Source organism: Sinohyriopsis cumingii, chromosome 17 (assembly GCF_028554795.1).
Source record: "Sinohyriopsis cumingii isolate HCF-2022 chromosome 17, ASM2855479v2, whole genome shotgun sequence".
Classification (NCBI taxonomy): domain Eukaryota; kingdom Metazoa; phylum Mollusca; class Bivalvia; order Unionida; family Unionidae; genus Sinohyriopsis; species Sinohyriopsis cumingii.
This window is the reverse complement of record NC_142977.1, coordinates 118,661,773-118,687,211: the sequence shown is the minus strand read 5'-3', so window position 1 is coordinate 118,687,211 and position 25,439 is coordinate 118,661,773. Positions and strand designations below refer to the sequence as shown.

Below are 25,439 nucleotides of genomic sequence, written 5' to 3'. Positions count from 1 at the left end.
AAATGCTGATGAATTTTAGGCCATGGTATTCTCAGATCAACTGTTTGTTTAAAAATACGTTGATGTTTACTCCAAAAACAGATCTTACAGTATCTACCCAATTAAATGGAGTCAAATCTATCTATACTCACATTTTTCCGGTGTCTGCTTTCCTACAGCCATAGACTTCCCCAAAACCTCCTCGGCCAATTATTCTATGTACACTGAAGTCATTCATTGTTAGCTAGAATAAAAATTAAAAAGAAACTGTAATTAAACCACACTTGGATACTGTAGTCACTCACTGTATTTCAGCGCAATATGATTCCAGAAAAAAGATGGGTACGTTTATGAATCCCATTACCCTGAGTGAACTCAATTTGCTTTTAAAGTCCCCAGTACAAGCTTATTTTTTAATGCACCCAGTGTAAGGTAACTCTGCTTCTAAATTTACCCAGTATAAGGTGATTATGCTTTGTACCTAGTACACATATTACATGACTTTACTTATAATGTAGCCAGTATTAGGTGACTTTACTTGTAATGTACCCAGTATTAGGTGACTTTACTGGTAATGTACCCAGTATTTGGTGACTTTACTTGTGATGTACCCAGTATAAGGTCACTTTACTTGTAATGTACTCTGTATTAGGTGACTTTACTTGTAATGTACCCAGTATTAGGTGACTTTTCTTGTAATATACCCAGTATTAGGTGACTTTACTTGTAATGTACCTAGTATTAGGTGACTTTTCTTGTAATGTACCCAGTACATGTATTAGGTGACTTTACTTGTAATGTACCCAGTATTAGGTGACTTTACTTGTAATGTACCCAGTATTAGGTGACTGCTTATATGGTACCCATTATTAGATGTCTTTACTTATAATGTACCCAGCATGAGGTGATTATGCTCATAATGTACACAGAATTAGATGGCTTTACTTAATATGTACCCATTATTAGGTGATTTTGCTTATAATGTACCCAGTATTAAATGAGTTTACATAATGTACCCAGTATTTGGTGACTTTGCTTATAATGTACCTAGTATTAGATGAGTTTACATAATGTACCCAGTATTAGGTGACTTGCTTATAATGTACCCAGTATGTGCTAACAATGTCTGAGTTGGCATGTGACACAAGACAACATAATATATACATTTTGAAAGATGATTAATGCACAATAATTGCAGGAATCTTGTCATGGTCAGTGTGACACACTAATTTACAGTGACGTATGGGCTAGGTGCCCAATAACTTGACTTCCTGCAATGGAATTGATGCTCCTGCTGGGACATGATTGATTTGTAACTGAGATAATGGTTTGAGACATACAGAGACAATGTTAATTTGGTGTTAAGTAGCAAAGAAACAACAAAGTGGAGACAATCCGGAGACAATTTTGGGCCCTATGAAATAAGTGTCATAAAATGAGTTTTTCCTGAAATAGTTATTAATAAAGGTGGAATAGAGAGGGTTATTCTAACTTCATGTTAAATTTTTGGCAGTTAGAGGAAGCTAATCCTGATTGGCTAAGCTAAATAAGAGGTGTATGTTTCCCAGACAAAATACTATGTTTTAAGTGTGTGTGTGTGTGTGTGTGTGAGTATGATTTGGATTTTTAACGTAGCCTAAACAATTTATCAGTCATATCACTACAATGTCTACAGTGTGGCAGTTTATAGTGATGTTCAGCACTGGGACATCATGCCGCAGCCATGTAGCATGATGTCCTGCCCAGTCACATTATCCTGACACCAGGCCGACCAGTCCTAACACAAACCTTTTAATGCTGAGTGCCAAGTGAGGCATCTGTTAGTTATGTTTTAAGTATTTTCCCCCTCACAAAATTGGTCAGCCTAACTTTCTGCAGTTAGGCAAATAGTTGACTCTGGGAAATAACAAATATTTCTCATTATCTTTTCCTAGAAAAGTGCATCTGGAAGTTGAGGGTCAAGGAATCTTAAAGGTACAAAGAGATTCTGATGCAGAAGAAAAGTGAGTCTCAGAAAGCACACAGTATTGTCTTAGTCACATGCAATTTTGTTGTTTGATACAAGTTCTGTAATTTTTATTTGAATTTGTTTTAAATTCAAACTTCGATTTTCTTAGAGTTTGGAAAAGTTAAGTGTTTGCATTCATTTGTCCTGAATGTTATATGACTTACATACTGTAAAATGTCATACAACATTTCCTTGATATGAATTTGTTTGAATTTACTCTTTTATATCTAACAGGAATTGTGTATTCAAGGAATTTCTTACTTATCATGTAAATTGTGAGAACGGGTAAATTTATCTGTCTTGAATGATATCAATCATATTGGCTAGAAATTTTGTGTGTGTGTGTGTGTGTGTGTGTGTGATTAGGATTTGTAACATAGCTTTAACAATTTTTCAGTCATATTGCTACAATGTCTGCAGTGTGGCAGTTTATAGTGATGTCCAGCACTGGGGCATCATGCCGCAGACATGTAGCATGATGTCCCACACAGTCACATTATCCTGACACCAGACCAACCAGTCCCAACACTAGCCTCTTAATGCTGAGCGCCAAGCGAGGCAGCTGTCAGTACCATTTTTGTAAGTCTTTGGTATGACTCGGCTGGGGATCAAACCCACAACCTTCTGCTTCCGAGACAGATGCTCTAACCATTATGCCACCGTAGTGGTAGGCTAGAAGTTGATTTTTCTATATCTGGAAATGTTATACCAACAAATGGCTAGTTAGCAAGAAATGTAGTTAAGAGAAGATGTGAAGTCCATAAATTCATATTTAAGCTGTTAATTCTTTGCAACCAAGAATCGTAGACCTGCCAACTAACTTAGTCCAGTCGGTGATTTATAACCCACCAAGGGGCATAGTACAGATTATTGTATCTAGGTTATGTCATTATCCCATTAGGAATGCAACTAGCTGCTAGGTAAAAAACATTCATTGTATAGTAATAAGGTCCTGTGTATCAGCTTGAAAGATTATGAACTGACCCCTATTAGCCCAAGTTTCCTTGAATTATGATAAGATGATATCTGACATAGTAAGAGTGGGGATTACTGTTCAATTCCATAAGTAAATAAGCCTGACAAATATTGAGGTTGCATTGTTATTTATTTAAAGGGGAAAATAACTCCACAACTGCACCACACAGTGACAGCAGACAACCAAGTTACAATTGATGACCCGAAAGAGGTGGAATTAGAGAGAAAGAAAAAGAATACAACAATAGTGACCTGTCATCAGCATTGAATTTGAAAGGACCGGAAGCAACCAGGTTATCCAGACATGCTAAGTAATGAGTTTCATCATTCATTCAATTTCATGATGAGAATTGTTTTATTGGTATAACAGAATTGCTAATTGCATTTCTTGTAAATTTTGTAATTTCATAAACTTGATAATTTTATAAGAAAAAGTGTATAATTCAAATAAACTGTTATATTTTAAATACGGGGCTTTTGCTCTATTCTCTATCTTTGCTCAGACTTCCATTATTCCATCCATTAATTTCATATTTTATTTCATTATTTACTCAATCTGGGCAATCATCTCACAGACATGAATAACCAAACAAAACACCATAATAAGTGGAACCTAACAGAGAAATGCTAACAATGTCATAGTTGACATGTGACTTGAACAATGGCTAACAATTAGTTGGTATGTGACTCAGATAAGTGCCAACAATGTCAGAGTTGGTATGTGACTCAGACAAGTGCTAATAATGACAGAGTGGGTATGTGACTCAGACAAGTACTAACAATGAGTTGGCATTTGACAAAGACAAGTGCCAACAATGTCAGAGGTGATATGTGACTTGGACAGGTGCTAATAAAATCAGATTTGGTATCTGACTCAGACAAGTGCTAACAATGTCAGTTGGAATGTGATTTAGACAAGTGCTAACAATGTCAGTTGGAATGTGATTTAGACAAGTGCTAACAATGTCAGTTGGAATGTGATTTAGACAAGTGCTAACAATGTCAGGTGGAATGTGACTGACAAGTGCTAACAATGTCAGTTGGAATGTGACTGACAACTGCTAACAATGTCAGTTGGAATGTGACTCTGACAAGTGCTAACAACGTCAGTTGGAATGTGACTGACAAGTGCTAACAATGTCCGTTGGAATGTGACTGACAAGTGCTAAAAATGTCAGTTGGAATGTGACTGACAAGTGCTAACAACATCAGAGTTGTTAGGGACAAGTGCTAACAATGCCAGAGTTGGTATGTGACTCTGACAAATCTTGATACAGCTTTTGGCATATACAAAAGTAAAACCTCTGTGACCTGCAACTTTCCATCCTGCTTCGCTTTTAATCTAAATTAAATGAATTTGTCATTCATGTCTCATGCAAATTAACTTACTCTTCAGAAATTTATTTTACAACAAATTACCCTCTATGGAATTTTAAGAACTCCCAAAGTCCCATATTTTGAATTTTAAGAACTCCCAAAGGCCCATATTTTGGAATTTTAAGAACTCCCAAAGTCCCATATTTTGGAAAAGTCGCAACCAGAACTGATGAAAAAAGTACATACTGCCCATTCTGACACATACGTATCAAATGGAAAATATATATGGGCGTATTCAGTGAAAAATGATATAGGCTAAATCTAGAGCAAGACCTACGAACTTTAGATAAACATCTGTGTAAATACCATATATACTCAATTGTATGTAGAGTCCAACTGCAAACTGCACAGACCCAGATCATCTGGCACATAATGTAAAACAAACAGCATAGACCCTGATGTGCAGGTGCATTATGGTATGGCAGATCAGGATCTTTGTTGTTTGCAGTATGCCTCCACTTATAAATGAGTACATATGGTACGATGCATGGTTTGACTAACTTATTTTATGCTGGTTTCATTTTTGGCATTGGACAGAATATTTAATGGAATTTCAACATAACTTTGGGTAAGACATATGCAATTCACAACAATCTTTTGAAATCAAATCAATCCAAAGGTTGACCTATACAAACTTAACACCCAAGAAAACTAAAATCTCTTATTTTCCATCATTTACATTCTACAAAATTTCTACAGTTGGTATCAAATGGTGTTTTGGTTGGCATCCAGTCCTGGATCTAAAAATTTAAATATAAAATATGGAGAATGCTTCTTTTATACAGTTTTAATAATTCCATCTAATTCTTTTCTTCCATTACCACCAGCTCTAATGATCAAAGTCCTCCTAATTTTAACACTGCTGTCATGTCCCATGATTGCTGTCATGTTGTACCATTTCTGTCATTTGTCCCATCTGTCATGTTGTCCCATCTGTCATGTCCCATGATTGCTGTCATTTTGTACCATTTCTGTCATTTGTCCCATCTGTCATGTCCCATGATTGCTGTCATGTTGTACCATTTCTGTCATTTATCCCATTTGTCATGTTGTCCCATCTATTATGTCCCATTTGTTTTTGTCCCATTTCTGTTATGCCCCATTTGTCATGTCCCATCTGTCATGTCCCATTTGTTTTTTGTCCCATTTCTGTCATACCCCATTTTCATCATTTACTTTTGAGGCATTTTTTTAAACAATAGCATGTGATATGTCATGCCCAAGTCTGACCACTCTTTTTGAGTGTCCACATTATGACAGCCTTGCTCTTCTGAGAATGAATTGCATAATTCAAACCCATATAAAAGAAACTCTCTATATTCATTTTGAGGCTGTTTACCAGTACATTACCACGATTTTAGATGCTGACCCAGATACACTTCACAATGCCATTTGACACCAGCTGACAATGGAAACAGATTGTTGTTGAAAGAAGATCATGTCAGTTGGATATCAATTGTATGAATAATCCCATGCAAATATTGTATTTTGTATTCTATGTAAATTTTTTATTTAAATGAAACAGCTGTTGCATATCAAATTAAAAAGAATTAACACTTCTATTGAATATAAATATCCGGTGTATTGAGAATCTCACGGCAGAAACACTATAAGTAACTCTGACTACTCAGTGTTCCACTATATAATGTTACATTTAACATTTCATACAGTGCTCTCTAAGAAATCTTGACTGGAGTCATAAAAATTGTACTTCTTTGTATGCAAGGTCAAATTATAATGAGATAAATTCAACAGCTAAACTACACACATCACATAATTGGGATTTCTGGCCATAGCCGTATTGTAGGAAGAACTGTGTACCAATGAGATGCTTCTAAGCAAGGAAATACTGTACTATTGCCACCCCATATGAATTTCACTAACATATTTCTCCTGGTACAAGAAATCACTTTTTGTTGAACCTGACTTTTATTAACGTACAAAGTAACAAGAGTCCCTTGAATGGACTGACATTCTAGTGAATGAAAAGAATTTCCATGAATTCAATATAAGACCATTTCTTGCTTTTAACTGCTGAGTGTTGAAACCATCTCTGATATTTTTCAGTAATAGCAAGGTTCTAAAAAATGATCTGCTGTGGTGCACATAATGGAAGTCCAGTACAAGAAAGTGGACATCATCAGAAGTCTTCTGGTGAAAATCCCATTTTGTAATGAACATCCATTCTGGAGTAGTAATGACAAGATTTTAAAAGACAGGCTTTGTGGCAGCCATATCAGACATATGACTGGTACCATTTTCATTCCATAGGACCTGATGAAAACCTACTGTCATAATGATCATCCACACAGGTGGATTAGTGACAAGATTTTTAAGACAGTCATCGTTGCAGCCATATCAGGTATACAACTATCACCATTTTCATCTAGGACCAACTTGGTATCATGCAAACTCTATTGGTGAAAACCCCATGTTGATATATATATCCGAGTATATATATATATATATATATATATATATATATATATATATATATATATATATATATATATATATATATATATATATATAAGAGAGAGTTAACAATATTTCCAAGATACAAATTTCAATTCAGGAGAAATGGCAATTATATGATGTTCAAGATGGCTCCTGTGGTGGCCATACTTGACATCAGATCACCACCAAACTTTGGCACTGTAATAAGTCTTGTGGTAAAGACCTCATGTCAATATGACTTTTTGTTCAAATAGCGATGTGATATTTAAGATGGCTGCCATAGTGGCCATATTGGAAGTCAGATCAACACCACTTTAATTTAGGACACGATATTGTCTTTTAGTAAATTCTCAAGCTGTAATGACCATCCATGGAGAAGGAGTAGCAATAACAAGACAATAAAGATGGGTGTGGTGGCCATATTGGACATCACATGGTGTGGTGGCCATATTGGACATCAGATCAGGACTTTTCTCATTTAGGACCAAGTAGACATTATAAGAAGTCTTTTAGTGAAAACCCCATGTTGCCTGAAACAGATAGGACACATCTGTTCCAGCCTTGATTCAGGACCTGTTAATTAATTTATAAGGTTGATCAAACATATAAACCTAGATTAATCAAAATGTTTCATGTTGCATCCATACAAAACTGAATCATTACTACCCCAGCAGAACAATAACTGCTATCATTGTAATCTCGCATCTTCTGATAAACATTCTGTACAAGCTTTTAAATATAAGGAAATATTACTTCGGTTGCTTTGTCCTTTTAAAATACCATATATACTCACAAGTCTACTCCAACATATGGTATCACAATACGTGCAAGCAGATCAGGGTCTATGTTTGTTGTACTGATTACTCAGGCAAACTGCATAGACCCAGATCTGCTTAAGAATAATGTAGCAGCAGATCTGGATCTGTGCAGTTAGTGCTTGGACCAGACTTTCAATTGAGTATATACAGCAATTCTAACATGGAAATCCAATTTTGCTTTTCCATTCAATATACTAATAGCATCATTATTACCAAGAAAACCAACTTGTGCATTAATATTTCAACCTCTTCTTTGACCCTGACCTATGATATAAAAATCAAAATATGTTAGTTGGAACACTGCCTAGTGATTATGCAGGAGTGTAACATTTCATGACAATATCTCCAACTATTCCAATATGAATGAGCAGATACTACGAGTTTCCTGAGAGAGAGATGAAAAGACAGACAATGCAAAGACATTGTAAAATCCAACTTTTCAAAATGACTATGCATAAAAAAGGACCTGGAAGATGTTAGATGTAGCTGGCCATCTTGTATGCTGAATGAAACATGTGTAGATATTAATTTCGAAGACCACATTTTCCTATGCATGATAAACTGAAGAAAGTTCCAACCATTAATCAGTATGATTATAATGTTTTTCTCTTTATAAACTGTATCATGATCTCAACAAATTACTTTTAAATCTGCAGTGTCTGTATTTGCTGTTCTTATATATGTAGCTAAAATTTACACAATACTTTTGAATTTCAAACAATATAACATTTCACAAGTTTTCAGTTAAAACCATTCTTGCTATTGATACTGAGGCAAATCAGCACTAATGAGGCTGGGACCTCCCTGATTAGCAACGTTATTGTCTGTTTTGTACGAGCCATGTTCAGATTTTGTGCATAATATCATATCTACTAGTACCTTGATAAGAAATATATGCAGTCTTAAAACAATCTTTCTGACATAAAAAGATATTTTTGGACATAAATAACCCAAGGATGTTGCCACTGTTTTTACAGTCTTTTGCTTTCCACCATTAAGTTTGACTATTTCAATATTCAGGAATCCCCCCACCACCACCAACTGAAGTAATCAATAAATCTTAAAATTCCATGAGATGAAACAAGCTGGAAACTCATTTTAGTCACTGACAATTTTAGACCAATAAGATTGTCAGATTAGATGCTGTGGCAGCCATATCAGATGGAATGTCAACACCATTTTCATTGACAATTTTAGACCAATAAGATTGTCAGATTAGATGCTGTGGCATCCATACCAGATGGAACATCAACAACATTTTCATTGACAATTTTAGACCAATAAGATTGTCAGATTAGATGCTGTGGACGCCATATCAGATGGAACATCAACAACAGTTTCATTGACAATTTTAGACCAATAAGATTGTCAGATTAGATGCTGTGGCAGCCATATCAGACGGAACATCAACACCATTTTCACTGACAATTTTAGACCAATAAGATTGTCAGATTAGATGCTGTGGCATCCATACCAGATAGAACGTCAACAACATTTTCATTGACAATTTTAGACCAATAAGATTGTCAGATTAGATACTGCGACAGCCACAGCAGATGGAACATCAATACCATTTTCATTTCAGACTAACTAGAGACCCTAAAATGACTCTTGGTGAAAACCCATGCCAATATGACTATCAATTTATGTGAATTATCGACAAGATTTTAAATATGATCATTGTGCCAGTCACAATGAACATATGCAGGAGACACCATCTTTATTTAGGACAAACAAGATATCATAAAGTCTTTTGGGGACAACCCTATACTGATGTGACCGTCAATTGTGGAACTGTAGCTGTAACAAGATTTTCAAGATGGACAAACAGTGGCCATATTTGATATCTGTTTGATTCAAGACCATCCAGACACAATAAGAAGTCTTCCTGTGAAAACACCATGTTAATATGGTTGTCAGTTTAGTTAAAGTAGCAATAACAACATTTTTAAGATGACTGCTGTTAAGGTCATACCGATGTCAGATCAACACCATTTTCATTTTGGACCAGTTATATGTCATAAAAAGACATTCTGTGAAAACGTCATGTTGATATGACCATCCATTCAGAGAAGTAGCAATGATTTTCAAGATGGCTGCTTATGTAGCCATACTGGATGTCTGAGCAGCAGTATTTTTATTTAGGCCAACCTGAATTAGGTTAGATGAGTGTGTAAATTTTAATGGCAATCATACAATTACACATCTAAAGAAGGAGTAGCAATAACAAATGTGTGCTAATAGCCAGACAGACAATGGACAACAACAGTCCAGCCTATAAACTTTTCCAACCTATGACCACTAGTGCTAAAACATGTACAATGATTGTTTAACTGACTTCTTTGTAAATACCACCCTATTCCAGAAACATATCTCAAGATTTAGACAAAACCATTCCATGATATATTTTAACCTAGATGAGGGAAAGCATACAGATATAGTCTTAGCAGACTTCAAAAATCAATCTGACCATCATATTGTGCTGAAGAAACTTCAAATTTATCAGCTGGACAGATGGCTATAAAATTATTTCATCTTGTGATAAACTTGTACAATATGGTGTTCAATGGGGTTCAGTACTAGATCCCCTTCTGTTTTTAATCTTTATCAGTGATTTGCCTCTCTGATGCAGTCTTCCTAAGCTGTACTACAGGGTAATTTGCAAGGTGTCCATGATGATTTGAAATATTGGCATAAACAAAATGGAATAACTCTAACTATATCAGTGACTAAAAGCATTAAGATTCAACAGCCCAGAGAAGTTCAAGGAAACCTCACTGCAGGTTGTCAAGTAGGATATGGTTGTCAGTGTGAATAATGACAACAGCCTAATAATGATTGAACACATCAGACATCATATGGTATGGAGAAATTATTACCAAACTTTTCTGACTAAACTGTTCAGATTCCATAAACAATTATTTAGGATTATATATAGATTCCATTCATGCAATGGACCAACCACCTTAGGAATAATCTCATATCAAAGAAACAATATTTATGCGAAAGTCTCAACTAAGTTACAAAATTTCAAAGCAAGAGGGACCTCCATAGCTTCTATGGTCAAACCAGAGCAAGCAAATTTAAATTAAATTTTTACAGTCTTCAACAAGTAAAAATTAAAAATTTCAAAAACCGTGATATGAATTATTTAATAAACATTTTGCATATTCAGTCCCACTGATTTGGAATTATTTGTGAAAGATGTATTTATTTTAAGAGGAACATAGCGAGTTGAAACATCCCAATGATTCATTAATACATTCATTCATTCCTCCATATTCTTCCCTTTTCACTTCTAACAGCTCATACTATTATCGTTTCATATCCCTCTCCTTCAATATCTTTTTATGAAATTGTAAATAACTGCTACATTGCATGTATAAGAGATACATCCAAGGCAATTAGTTTGTCAATTAATTTTGTCTCCCTCTGCTACATTGCATGTATAGGAGATACATCCAAGGCGATTAGTTTGTCAATTAATTTTGTCTCCCTCTGCTAGATTACATGTATAGGAGATACATCCAAGGAGATTAGTTTGTCAATTAATTTTGTCTCCCTCTGACAATAAAGACTTTCTGAGACTGAATGGCCAGTTTTAAAAAGGAAATATGTTTATGAAATATTTCAGATCAAATGAAAAAGGTCAAATTTTCCCATTTTCTTCAAAATTTGTCTAAAGAAAGGAAAATTCAGGTATCTGAATCAGCACAAAGGTATAATTTTGGAGTAAATAATAGTCTAGACTAAGCACTATATAAAGTGCATCCTCGTTATATTGTATCTTCCAAGTAAAGTCTTGCTTTTGCAAAATTTTACAATTTTGATATAAAACCATACTCCAAAATATAAAAAGGTGACTGGGACTTGGAACAATTTGAATAATTGAAAAAACAATTTAAGGATTCTGATGCTAAACAAATAAATTCTGTTTGATTTTAAAACAATATATTTTAGATTGGGGCAGTCTTACTTCATCCTTTGAACCAAGTGTATTAAACCCTATGGGTCCATGACAAAATCCTGAGCAACACCTACAACACAAAACACTGTATCTCTAGCCCATTAAGTAAGGAGTTTAACAAAATATTTTTAAACAGATAAACTAGTTCCAATAAATAAATAATCTAAACAAGACAAGAACTGACATCTTGGACATCTTTCTTTGATAAGCATGACCAGCCAATAATGTAAAATACCTCTACAGTCAAGATAATGGAAACCCTTATAGCCTGTTATCAGGCATATTGATGGATTCAAGTGCAAATGCCAATCAAAGCTTAATCAAAACTTCCGCACAATATTCTGTCAATAAAAGGATGATTAGAACTGAAGAAAGGCGATATGTAACAACGATTGATTGCCAAACTGCCTTGCTCAATATTATCAGGGCCAACCCAGCCTCAAGATCTACTGACTGTTCTTGTGAGAAGTTATATTGTTAATACTCATAACTGTCAGCTTTGACCGTCAGCGTGAAATGAACAGGATACATACCATACATACTCGCCTATATGTCAATCCAACCGCAAACAAAATAGATCCTGATCTGCCATAACCATGCTCCTGCAGATCAGGGTCTGTGTTGTTTGTTCTACTGATTACTCTTAACAAACTGCATAGACTCAGATCAGCCAGCACATTATGGAATGGCAGATCTGGGTCTGTGCATTTGTAGCTGAACTCGCCTTGAAAGTGAGTATAGATGGTAACAGATCATGAGCCTTGATCATCAGGAGAAATACTTTTCTCTTGTAGGTAAAAAAACTGCCACTTTTAATTGTCTAGCATATTCTAATGATGATGTTTTGTTTTCCACACATCTGTACTTTTATCAGAAATCTCGATAAAAAAAATGGCCTTGAGTTCTATCATTCAGGCTCAAATTTTTAATTCTGAAAGACAAAGAGTTTATTTGTACTGCTATAAAATTTGACTGGCATGCAATACAGCATTAGCATTTATCCTTTTATGTGTCTTTTTTAATAGTTTTAGGAACCATACAAGTCGAATAATAATGCATGTAAATATTTTAATTCAACTTGTATGGAACGATTTGATGTAAAGACAGTGAGTTTTAGGCACAAGTCCAATGTACAAAACATCCAATATTCACAAAGCTAAGATGTCCAATTATCATTTGATACTGTTGGCTATAAAAGAGATATACATGATGCAAATATCAGCATGCAAATACCTGTACTGACACAAGACTGCTTAGTTCCCTGTCTACTGATTTGGGCATCAGGAGTATTGTCATGGACTCTAGACTGCTTAGTCCCCTGTCTACTGATAAGGACATCAGGAGCATTGTCATGGACTCTAGACTGCTTAGTCCCTATCTACTGATTAGGGCATCATGATCATTGTCATGGACTCTAGACTGCTTAGTCCCCTGTCTACCGATAAGGACATCAGGAGCATTGTCATGGACTCTAGACTGCTTAGTCCCCTGTCTACTGATAAGGACATCAGGAGCATTGTCATGGACTCTAGACTGCTTAGTCCCCTGTCTACTGATTTGGGCATCAGAAGCATTGTCATGGAGTCTAGACTGCTTAGTCCCCTGTCTACTGATTTGGGCATCAGGAACATTGTGATGGACTCTAGACTGCTTAGTCCCCTGTCTACTGATAAGCACATCAAGAACACTGTGATGGACACATTACTGCTTAGTCTACTGTTAACTGATAAGGGCATCAGGAACATTGTGATGGACTCTATGATGGACTCAAGGCATAGTCCCCTGTCTACTGATTAGGGCATCAGGAACATCATGATGGACTCTAGACTGTTTAATCTCTAATCTACTGACTAGGGCATCAATAACATCATGCCTGCTTACCGGTAGTTTCCTGTCTACTGATTGGGGCATAAAGAACATGATGGACTCTAGACTGCTTCATCTCCAATCTACTGACTAGGATATCAAAAACATCATGATGGACTTTAGACTGCTTAGTCTCCTGTCCAGTGATTAGGACATCAAGAACATCATGATGGACTCTAGACTGCTTAGTCTCATGTCTACTAATTAAGACATCAAGAACATTGTGAAATCAAAAGGGTTACTCATCAGCTAAGTTTGCATTATTACAAAAAGCGTGGACGACATGCTGATACTTTTATATAATGACACAAGGTATATTAACAAATTAATAGTCTTGTTGTTGTTGGGTTTAACGCCATTTTTCAGCACATGATAGGCTATACATGGCAGCCAGTATTAATGGTGGAGGAAGAACCCGGGAAAACCCGGGAAAGAACCACCGACCCACGAGAAGCTACTGGCAAGCTTTCTCACTTACCCACATTGGCAGAATCCGAGACTCGAACTGGCGCAGACAGAGGTGAGATGGCATTGATCCATAACAGAGAGCGCTTTAGACCACTCGGCCCCCACTCAGGGCCCCAATTAATAGTCTTGAACAGTTTATAACACAGAAGAGGAGACAAATTCACAGTGACATCTAGGGTATAGGGTCAGTCTTTTTTCTGTTTAAAATCAACTGTAGATGACTCCTGAGGTTTCATTTTTAGCCAATTTGTTGATTTTCTTCATTCTCATAAAATATGTGATTATTGTCTTTATTCTCTCCATTGAAGGGGTGGGTGGGTGTTTGAGTGTTAAGTTTAGGTACCCCTCAAGAAAGCCACATAAACAGAGATAAAGGCAAAATGGTAACATCCTTAAAATACCATGTAGATGTTTTTCTTTTTACATAAACCCCTGCCTGTAAATTGTCTAAGGCCTTCTCACCTGGAATATAATCATGGGTCACATCAGGAATATTATCAAGGGACATATCTTGGAATATAATCATGGGACACATCAGTAATATACTCATGGGACACATTGGAATATAATCATGGGACACATCTTGGAATATAATCATGGGGCACATTAGTAATATAATCATGAGACACATATTGGAATATAATCATAGGACACATCAGGAATATAATCATGGGACACATCTCAGAATATAATCATGTTACACATCAGGAATATAACCATGGGATACATCTTGGAATATAATTATGGGACACTTCTTGGAATATAATCATGGGACACATCTTGGAATATAATCATGGGACACATCAGGAATATAATAATGGGACACTTCTTGGAATATAATCATGGGACACATCAGGAATATAATCATGGTACATATCTTGGAATATAATCATAGGACACATCTTGGAATATAATCATGGGACACATCAAGGAATATATTCAAAGGACACATCTTAGACTATAATCATGGGACATTATTTAGAATATAATCATAGGGCACATCTTGGAATATAGTCATGGTACACATCAGGAATATAATCATAGAACACATCTTGGAATATAATCATGGGACACATCTTGGAATATAATCATGGGACACATCTTGGAATATAATCATGGGACACATCTTGGAATAAAAGGCTACCTCCATTAGTCACCTCTTAGTAAATGCAGAAGGGAATATTGGGACCATTTAACATTCCAAAGCCCATGGGGGACACAAGAATGAAAGCTTCATCAGCTTAATTACTCTGATATAATTAAGAAAACTGAACAAAGTTTGTGCCTAATACTTATCATCTCATAACAATAGGATTATGTACATAAAAAAAATGTTCAAGACTTAAAAACAACATCACATTGTTGATGGTGACATCAATATGATTGCTGGGAAAGTGCTACTTGAGTCACTGTTTGTATGCAGACAAGACAAAAAAAATGAGAAAACATTTGCATATGTAGGCAATGTACAAATTTCAATGCCTGGGTGAAATGGTCTTCTTCTGACAAAAATAATTACAAAAATAAAAAAAACAAATTCACTGATTTACAATATTACTTCCATAAGACCTGGGACCAATATAATAAATTATCTCATGTAAAAACCATGGTGCCAGTGTAATAAATTATCCTGCTGTGATCATGAGATCAATGGACTAACCTAATAAATTATCCCATAATGAAACCATCAGGGCCAGCCTAATAAATTATCCCACGATAAGACCATGGGGCCAGTCTAAAAATTTCCTATGATATGACCATGGGACCAGCCACATAATTTATCCAATGATAAGACCAATGGACTAACCTAATAAATTATCCCATAATCAGACCATCAGGGCCAGTCTAATAAATTATCCTTTGATATGACTGGGGTAATACCAATATATTATCTAATAATAATGACACTGTCACGGCCAGCCTAATAAATTATCCCATAAGACCATCAGGACCACCAAATAAATTATCCCATGACAAGATGATGGGACCAGCCTAATAAATTATACAATTATGACACCATCAATACCAGCCTAATAAATTATTCCATGATAAGACCATGGGACCTGCCAAACAAATTATAAAATAATGACACCATTAGAGAAATCCTAATAAATAATTATGTATGTCATGGGTCCAGTCTAATAAATTACCCTATAATATGATCATGGGACTAGCCCAATGATGTATTCCATGAAATGCCATGGAACTAACCTAATAAATTATCCCATGATGAGACCATTAGGCTAGCCTACTAAATTATCCCTTAATAAGGTTGGGGCCAGCCTAATAAATTATTTAATAATGACACCATCAGGGCCAGCCTAAAAAAGTATCCCATAAGAAAACCATCTGGACCACCTAATAAATTATCCCATGCTGAGACAATGGGAACAGCCTAATAAATTATCCCAAAATAAGAAAGGGACTGCTTAATAAATTATCCCATGATAAGAACCAGCCTTATTAATTATCTCATGATCAAACCATGGAACCAGCCTAATAGATTATCCAATAATGACACCATCAGGGAAAGCCTAATAAAGTATCCCATGATAAAACCAAGGGACTAATCTAATATATTTGTCAGAATACGGAGTGGGTTATGGGGTTGTCTTGTAATAGGATAAATACAGTATGCTGCATACAAAACTTGAATTTTTTCAAATCTCTAACAATAACAAGTTATAATTGTGCACAAAGAATGTATTAAGTTACCGTGATGACTATGCAAAACATGACGAGGTGCTTTGTGTGTGTTTAAATATACTTACATTTATATTTAACTCTAAATTTTTCCATTGACAAAACCTTGTGTATTTATCACTGAAAAGAAATAAAGCAATATTTTAATTATTCATGCCAATGAATTTAAATATACTGTCCATATCAATGTTGATTAATGAGAAATGTGTTCATGAAACAAAGATGACTCAACAGTGTACATAAAAACTAATGCTAAAAAATGTGCAATGGATAGACATATGTATAAGTGAATATAGGAACAAGGGAATCTCTATATAATTCTATATGCCTTCAAGTTTCATATTAGTTTCCCCTGTTCTTTAAGGACTTGAGGTACTAATTCATCTCCACAATAAAGCTATGCAAAAGCATGATAATGAAAGGTCAATAGCTTCACATTGCTGAATGTTCATGATCATCCCTATATTTATCAGTATAGATACATTGTTGAATGTTCATGATCATCCCTATATTTATCAGTACAGATACATTGTTGAATGTTCATGATCATCCCTATATTTATCTGTATAGATACATTGTTAAATGCTCATGATCATCCCTATATTTATCTGTATAGATACATTGTTGAATGCTCATGATCATCCCTATATTTATCTGTATAGATACATTGTTGAATGCTCATGATCATCCCTATATTTATCTGTACAGATACATTGTTGAATGCTCATGATCATCCCTATATTTATCAGTACAGATACATTGTTGATTGCTCATGATCATCCCTATATTTATCAGTACAGATACACTGTTGAATGCTCATGATCATCCCTATATTTATCAGTACAGATACACTGTTGAATGCTCATGATCATCCCTATATTTATCTGTATAGATACACTGTTGAATGCTCATGATCCTCCCTATATTTATCTGTATAGATACATCGCTGAATGCTCATGATCATCCCTATATTTATCTGTATAGATACACTGCTGAATGCTCATGGTCATCCCTATATTTATCAGTATAGATACATTGTTGAATGCTTATGATCATCCCTATATTTATCAGTATAGATACATTGCTGAATGCTCATGATCATCCCTATATTTATCAGTACAGATACATTGCTGAATGCTCATGATCATCCCTATATTTATCTGTACAGATACATTGCTGAATGCTCATGATCATCCCTATATTTATCTGTATAGATACACTGCTGAATGCTCATGGTCATCCCTATATTTATCTGTATAGAGACATTGCTGAATGCTTATGGTCATCCCTATATTTATCTGTACAGAGACATTGCTGAATGCTCATCCCTATATTTATCTGTACAGAGACATTACTGAATGCTCATGATCATCCCTATATTTATCTGTATAGATACTTTGTTGAATGCTCATGATCATCCCTATATTTATCAGTACAGATACATTGTTGAATGTTCATGATCATCCCTATATATATCTGTATAGATACATTGCTAAATGCTCATGATCATCCCTATATTTATCTGTATAGATACACTGCTGAATGCTCATGATCATCCCTATATTTATCTGTATAGATACATTGTTGAATGCTCATGGTCATCCCTATATTTATCTGTATAGATACATTGCTGAATGCTCATGGTCATCCCTATATTTATCTGTATAGATACATTGCTGAATGCTCATGGTCATCCCTATATTTATCAGTACAGATACATTGTTGAATGCTCATGATCATCCCTATATTTATCAGTACAGATACATTGTTGAATGCTCATGATCATCCCTATATTTATCTGTATAGATATATTGCTGAATGCTCATGATCATCTCTATATTTATCTGTACAGATACATTGTTGAATGCTCATGATCATCCCTATATTTATCAGTACAGATACATTGTTGAATGCTCATGATCATCCCTATATTTATCTGTATAGATACATTGCTGAATGCTCATGATCATCCCTATATTTATCAGTATAGATACATTGTTGAATGCTCATGATCATCCCTATATTTATCTGTATAGATACATTGTTGAATGCTCATGATCATCCCTATATTTATCTGTATAGAGACATTGCTGATGGCAGCTTTTATATAGAGAAAAATCTTATAAGCCAAGGCATTTTCTGGATCTACATGTGCTTGCAATAACACACCCAAGTCAGGTGCCAATTTTGGTAAAAAGTTTTCCAAACTCAAGTCTGCAAAAGGACTGAAATTCCATCAATAAAACAATGTCTTTTTTTCATTTACAACTAGATTAAGCTTTCAAAAGATTCATTGTACTTCAAATCTTACCTTTATTATCAACCAATCCATGCATGCCAGACCCATATATACTCTATTTTATGTTCAATGATTCCCAGACTGGTTCCCAAATTTCTTCCAGATCATTAATACCACAAGTCCTTAAGAGACCTGCAGAAGGTTAGTGGTTAGTGTGCCAGACTGGGTCAGTAACCTTGGTGTGTCCTTGAGAAAGGCACTTTACTCCAACTGCCTCTGCACTAAATAACCTACATGTGTTGCTGTGCCATAAAGCACCAAGCCAAGCTGACTTCTGTTCTTCAACAATTTTATCAAATATTATTCTTAGGTAATCTTGTTAGCGATTTCCCAAAGAAACAGCCAAAGTAATATAACTATTCTTAGTAATATGGGATACATTGGACTTTAAAATGGAAATGTGTTAATAATAAGGGACACATTAGACTTTTAAGCAGAAATGTATTAATAGTAAGGAATATATTGGACTTTCAAACAGAAATGTATTAATAGTAAGGAATACATTGGACTTTAAAATGGAAATGTGTTAATAATAAGGGATTCATTAGACTTTCAAATAGAAATGTGTTAATAGTAAGGGATACACTGGACTTTAAAATGGAAATGTGTTAAGAAATTACCCACCAAACTCTGAGAATAATAAATATAAAACTTAACTGAACATACACGACAAACGTTAGACTTTATTCCTTGTCCCTATTTTGGCAGGACATATAAGTGTAAACTTTATATACAGCAATCCCTCATTACAACATACACACTTCATTATGGTTCAGGATATAACATAGTACACCAACAGACCTGAGACCAGAACTTAAATCACTGTACTATTATATTGGACAAAATATAATATTACATAAACTAAAATCATTACTATACAAGTGATTAGGTAGTTGTTTTATTTATTCTCCCCATCCCCAACACAAATTCATTAGTGTGCATCACATTTTCTAACTTTTTTGTCTTTTTTCTTCCTCAAAGAGCTGGGTTTCTTTCCCTTGCAACATTGCTCAATTTAGTTAAAACTATTTCTACAAACCTGAGATTGGACAATTTTGTATTCTTACTATTTTATGATTAATCTCCTTTTTCATAATAATACCTTATTAGTACAACAACCTTTGTTGCAAGAATAGAAAAAAGTTCATGACACAAGAATATCGTACAACAGTGACCAAATAACACAAAACAAAAGCTAACAAACCTATCGACCAACATGCAAAAATACAAATATATTCTATCCACATTGGGTCATAAAAACGTCTTACAGAATGCTTCACAAGCTTCTTCCATCAACTTGAAACTTCTATGTTTAATGGCACAAACTGTCCTATTTCTACATTTTTGCAGACAAACGATTTTGTGGCATAAAGTAATATATTTCTATGTGTGAATTTACATTGTCATGATTTTCCAATTCACTGTGTAAATCCCAAATGTAAAGCCACACGTACATTTCTCCACCTAAGGTAATGCAGGAAGCAATTTCAAAGCAGAAATAAAAATATTAATCACATAAATTAATCCTCACCACTTAAATCAATCACCAGACTGCTTCAGTGGCCTAAAAGGTTAGAGTATCCAACTAAGATACGCAAGGTCGTGGGTTCAAACCTTGGCTAAGTCATACCAAAGACATAAAAATGTTACTTGCAGCTGCCTTGCTTGACACTCAGCATTAAGAGGTTTGTGTTAGGATTAATCAGCCTGGTGTCAGAATAATGTGACTGAGTGGGACATCATGCTACATGTCTGCGGCACAATGCCCCAGTGCTAGACATTACTATAAATTGCCACACTGCAGACAGCGTAGCAATATGACTGAATTTTTTTAAAAGTTACATTAAAAATCCAAATCACACACTCAAAGCAATCACATTTATCAGCTACTATTTTGACTATACACTGTAGTACCTAACCATGCATACACAATGTAGTATTTAACCATGCATATACACTGTAGAACCTAACCATGTATATACACCACTCCCTCGATAACTTGCGCCCTGATAACTCGCAAACCCGCTTATAATGCAGGGTCCGGCATGGATCCCATTTTTCAACCAGAAAATACCCCCAAAATTGATCCCTATTTGTTGAACTTGAAGAAAATTGCAATCAAAATTGGTAACGGAAACTCTGATGTATCACTAGTTTTATCGTCGAAAATGGTAGATAGGACCTGGAAATTTTAATCAAAACTATGAAATATCAAATTTAAAAATAGGTCATACAATTTTTACATTTTCTATCCAAATGACATTCCTAGTTCACCACAATTAATGATATGTAAGGAAATTTCAATCAATGAAAATGTCACTCACTCCAAGTGGTGACAGTACTTTAATAAATAACTAACAATTAAATCATTTTTTTATCAATTGAAATTTGTGTTCTAGTTCTATCTTTTAGTTCCTTTTAAGTGTAATTGTCATAAATGCAAAGTGTCCTCTTGTAATTAAACGTAAAATGAGTCAATCTACCATAAGAGCTATGTCCGCAAGCATTTCTTTGAGAACCTAATTAAGAGCCGACTGTGTTTTGATACCTGACTTCCAGAAGTATTTGGTGCATTGTTGCACTGAATTAAAAGCTGGCCTCCTTTGTATCATCACGTTAATTATGTCATTTGAATCAAATAAACGACGTGGAATTTGAAGATTTTTAAAAGACATGAAAATCCTAAAAACTTAAAATCTAGCAGCCCCAGTCGTATGTCGGGTGAACTCACTTCATTTCATCAATCAAACATTTATAAATGTTATTATGTATGTAACATAAACTACCTTAAATTAACTAACTCTTTCATAACTGTGATCAAAGATAACAATGCAGCCAAGCGAAACAAATACTTCATAAAATAAAGAGCTTGATTTCACAGATACAGACCATTGTGGGCAAGCGAGTTTCAGAGAATTCTTAACTGGCAATTAGAGATATCCTCAATGATGATAAGAAGTTTCATTATTAATTCCAGTTAGTTAATTCACGACATCAATATTGTACTAACTGAGCAATACAAAAATTTAGTTTCAATGTAGACGATTGTCTCACGAAATAATTGTTGCGTTTTTGAAAAAAAGAATCTTGTTTGGTGATGTATCAATAGTTAGTCTAGTTCCCTGCCCTGCTTACTCCCAATCTGACAGGATAACATTAAACACCACTATGGGAATCAGACTCATCAAGAAAACAAAAAGCAGTGACATAATACACAGATTTTTTACGCGTACATGTGATGATTGTTGAAACCAGTTGGAACCATCTTTCATATGTTTGACATTTTGAAAATAAATGTTATTTAAACAGATTAATGAACAACTTCATGAGAAAAAGTGCATTATTAAAAATTATTAACAATGTGATTGTAAACTGAGGATTCAGTCAATAAACAGCCCAGCTCCCTAACGCCGCCATGTCCCCCAACAGTTTTCTTGATGTCAAAGCGATTTTTTTCAATTTTTGGAGGTCCTTCGGTAACTCGCACCTCGCTTATAGTGCGGTCTATGTGGACCCTGGTGTGCGTTATGAGTTATTGAGGGAGAGGTGTATAATGTAGTGCCTAACCATGCTTATATACTTGTGGTGCCTAACAACACATATACAATTTATATCCTAACTATTGTTGTTGTAGTGCTTAACGCCATTTTTCAGCACACGATAGGCTATACATGGCGCCCAGTATTAATGGTGGAGGAAGAACCCTGAAAAACCCAGGGAAGAACCACCGACCCACGAGAAGCTACTGGCAGGCTTTCACACGTACCCATGGTAGCCGAGCCTTGGACTCAAACCCACACAGACAGAGGTGAGATGGCAGTGATCCGTAATGGACAGCGCTTTAGACCACTCGGCCACTAGGGGCCCCTATAGCCTAACTAAGCATATATACTAATTATTGTAGTACCTAACCATGCATATACACTGTAGCACCTAACCATGCATATATACTTGCAGTGCCTAACCATGCATATACACTGTAGAACCTTTCCATGCATATGCATTGTACCTAACCATGCATATATAAAGAGCCTAAAAATGCATATAAAATGTAGTACCTAACCAAGCATATAATCTGTGTAGTACCTAACAATGCATATACACTGTAGTACCTAACCATGCATATATGCTGAAGTACCTAACCAAGCCAATAAACTGAAGTACCTAACCCAGCATAAACAATGAAGTACCTAATCAGGCATATACTCTGTGGTACTGTACCATACATATACACCTAAGTACCTAATCATGCATGTAAAGGAAAAGCTACAGGACTGGATCAGATTGGTCCACGACTCATTAAATCTTCTGCCTCTGCTATTTTAGATAGCATAACATTCATAATCAATTTAAGTATTGCAACCTCATCTGTCACCAAGATATGGAAAACTGCAAAAATAACTCCTATGCACAAAATCTGGTTCTAAGGATGATGCTTATAACTACCAACCAATGTCAATACTACGAAGCTTGCCAAAACTGATTGAAAAACATGTCATGTTTAACCAAACACTTGCTGTTACACCCTAATCAATCAGGCTTTAGACAGAAACATTCATGTGAGACTGCTTTGATCTCCCTAACAGATAAATGGCTTCAAGTACTTGACCAAGGTAGAATAATAGGATCTGTATTTGTAGATTTCAGGAAAGTTTTTGGCATGGTGGATCATGAAATCCTTTTGAAGAATCTAAAAATCTACCAATGAGATGAAAGCAGTTAGATGGTTTACTTCATACTTAAGTGAGAGAACACAACATGTTTATATAAATAATGTTCTGTCTGAACCTGGAACAATTAGATATGGAGTACCACAAGGCTCAATTCTATGTCCATTAATATTTATTTTATTTATCAGTGATCTACCACTTTTACTAAGGGTATCAATATCATCTACAGATCTCTATGCAGATGACAAAACATTGTTAGACATCCAAAACATAAAGCATGAACTCGAAATTTCTTAACAGAATGCCCTAAACAAACTGGACAACTGGTGCACATGCAATGGCATGGTGGTAAATAATGGTAAAACTAAAATATTACTTATCTCAACACCGCAAAAAAGGACAAATCTTGATAGAGATGAACTACGCCTGACATAGAAGGATAAAAAATTGCAAATGGTCTGTCATGATAGACTACTTGGTGTTTTGGTAGATAATAATAATCTATCATGGACTGAACATATCAAACATATCAGTAAAAAAGTCAATTCAAGTTTATGGCTTCTCAGTAGGATAAGACATTTTCTCCCTGAAAGGCACTGAAAACTGTTTTATAACAGTTACATACAACCCTATTTGGACTACTGTAGTACAGTATGGGGTAATTCAAATGATAAAAACATAGCATATTTGGGCTAATATCAATCCAGAAAGAAAGCAAGGAAAATTTAGCAGGCAAGTTAAAAATATGACCTACTAAAGACCGAATCCATTTGAGAAAAGCCAAATTAATGTACATGATATCCAATAATAGTGCTCCTGAATATTTACAAATCCTATTCCAGTATAGGCTACCTGGCAATACTCCCCACCTGCGATCCATGTCTACCAGACAATATAAAATTCCCAAACCAAATAAAGAATTATTTTAAAAAGTTTCCAATACTCTGGAACTTTGCTCTGGAATAGTATTCCAGTTGAAATTAGAAATGCCCACACTAGTTCCTTCTTCCAAACCCAATATATCCAGTGGCTTCAGAGATGCAGCTAAAATAAATAAATTCCTTTGCATGAGGGCCTCAAGGTAGATTAGTTCTTAGCTAATTGTTACCCTCTTTAAATAAGGTCATTATTATTATTATTACACTGAATTACCTTTACCAAGTGTAATACATAACCATGCATATATAATGTAGTACCTAACCATGCATATATACTGTAGTACCTAACCATGCATATATACTGTAGTACCTAACCATGCATATATACTGTAGTACCTAACCATGCATATATACTGTAGTACCTAACCATGCATATATGCTGTAGTACCTAACCATGCATATATACTGTAGTACCTAACCATGCATATATAATGTAGCACCTAACCATGCATATATAGTGTAGTAACCTAACCATACATATATACTGTAGTACCTAACCATGCATATATACTGTAGTACTTAACCATGCATATATACTGTAGTACCTAACCATGCATATATACTGTATTACCTAACCATGCATATATAATGTAGTACCTAACCATGCATATATTCTGTAGTAACCTAGCCATGCATATAAACTAAAGTACCTAACAATGCAGAGAACATGTGCATTTAATTTTAGCATACAGTAAGTTCCTGATGTTTATACTGTGTTGATTTACACTGACTTGATAAGAAACCTAGTCAAAATGTTTTGCATGTCACTTTTATTGTGCAACAACCTGTCATAAATAGTAACTTCAAAAAATTCTTTACAAGTGCCTACTGTAGAAATAAATCTGTATTAATAAGTTACCCATTTTCAGTGTCTGTTTATCCACTTTCCTGAAATTACTGTTTGAAACAGGTTT

The 25,439-nt window shown here is 35.0% G+C and overlaps 1 protein-coding gene across 2 annotated transcripts in view; it reads right to left on the bottom strand.

The window, feature by feature from the left end:
• The window catches only part of LOC149779740 (G protein-coupled receptor kinase 3-like), a 345,786-nt gene that overhangs the window by 124,430 nt on the left and 195,917 nt on the right, over positions 1 to 25,439 (bottom strand). For both annotated transcript variants that reach the window (XM_089940600.1, XM_089940601.1), the window contains exons 7-8: positions 16,687 to 16,738; positions 132 to 223 (exon numbers count right to left, since the gene is read on the bottom strand). In XM_089940600.1, coding sequence (XP_089796726.1) covers positions 132 to 223; positions 16,687 to 16,738 — 144 coding nt within the window. The remainder of the gene's footprint in view (positions 1 to 131; positions 224 to 16,686; positions 16,739 to 25,439) is intronic.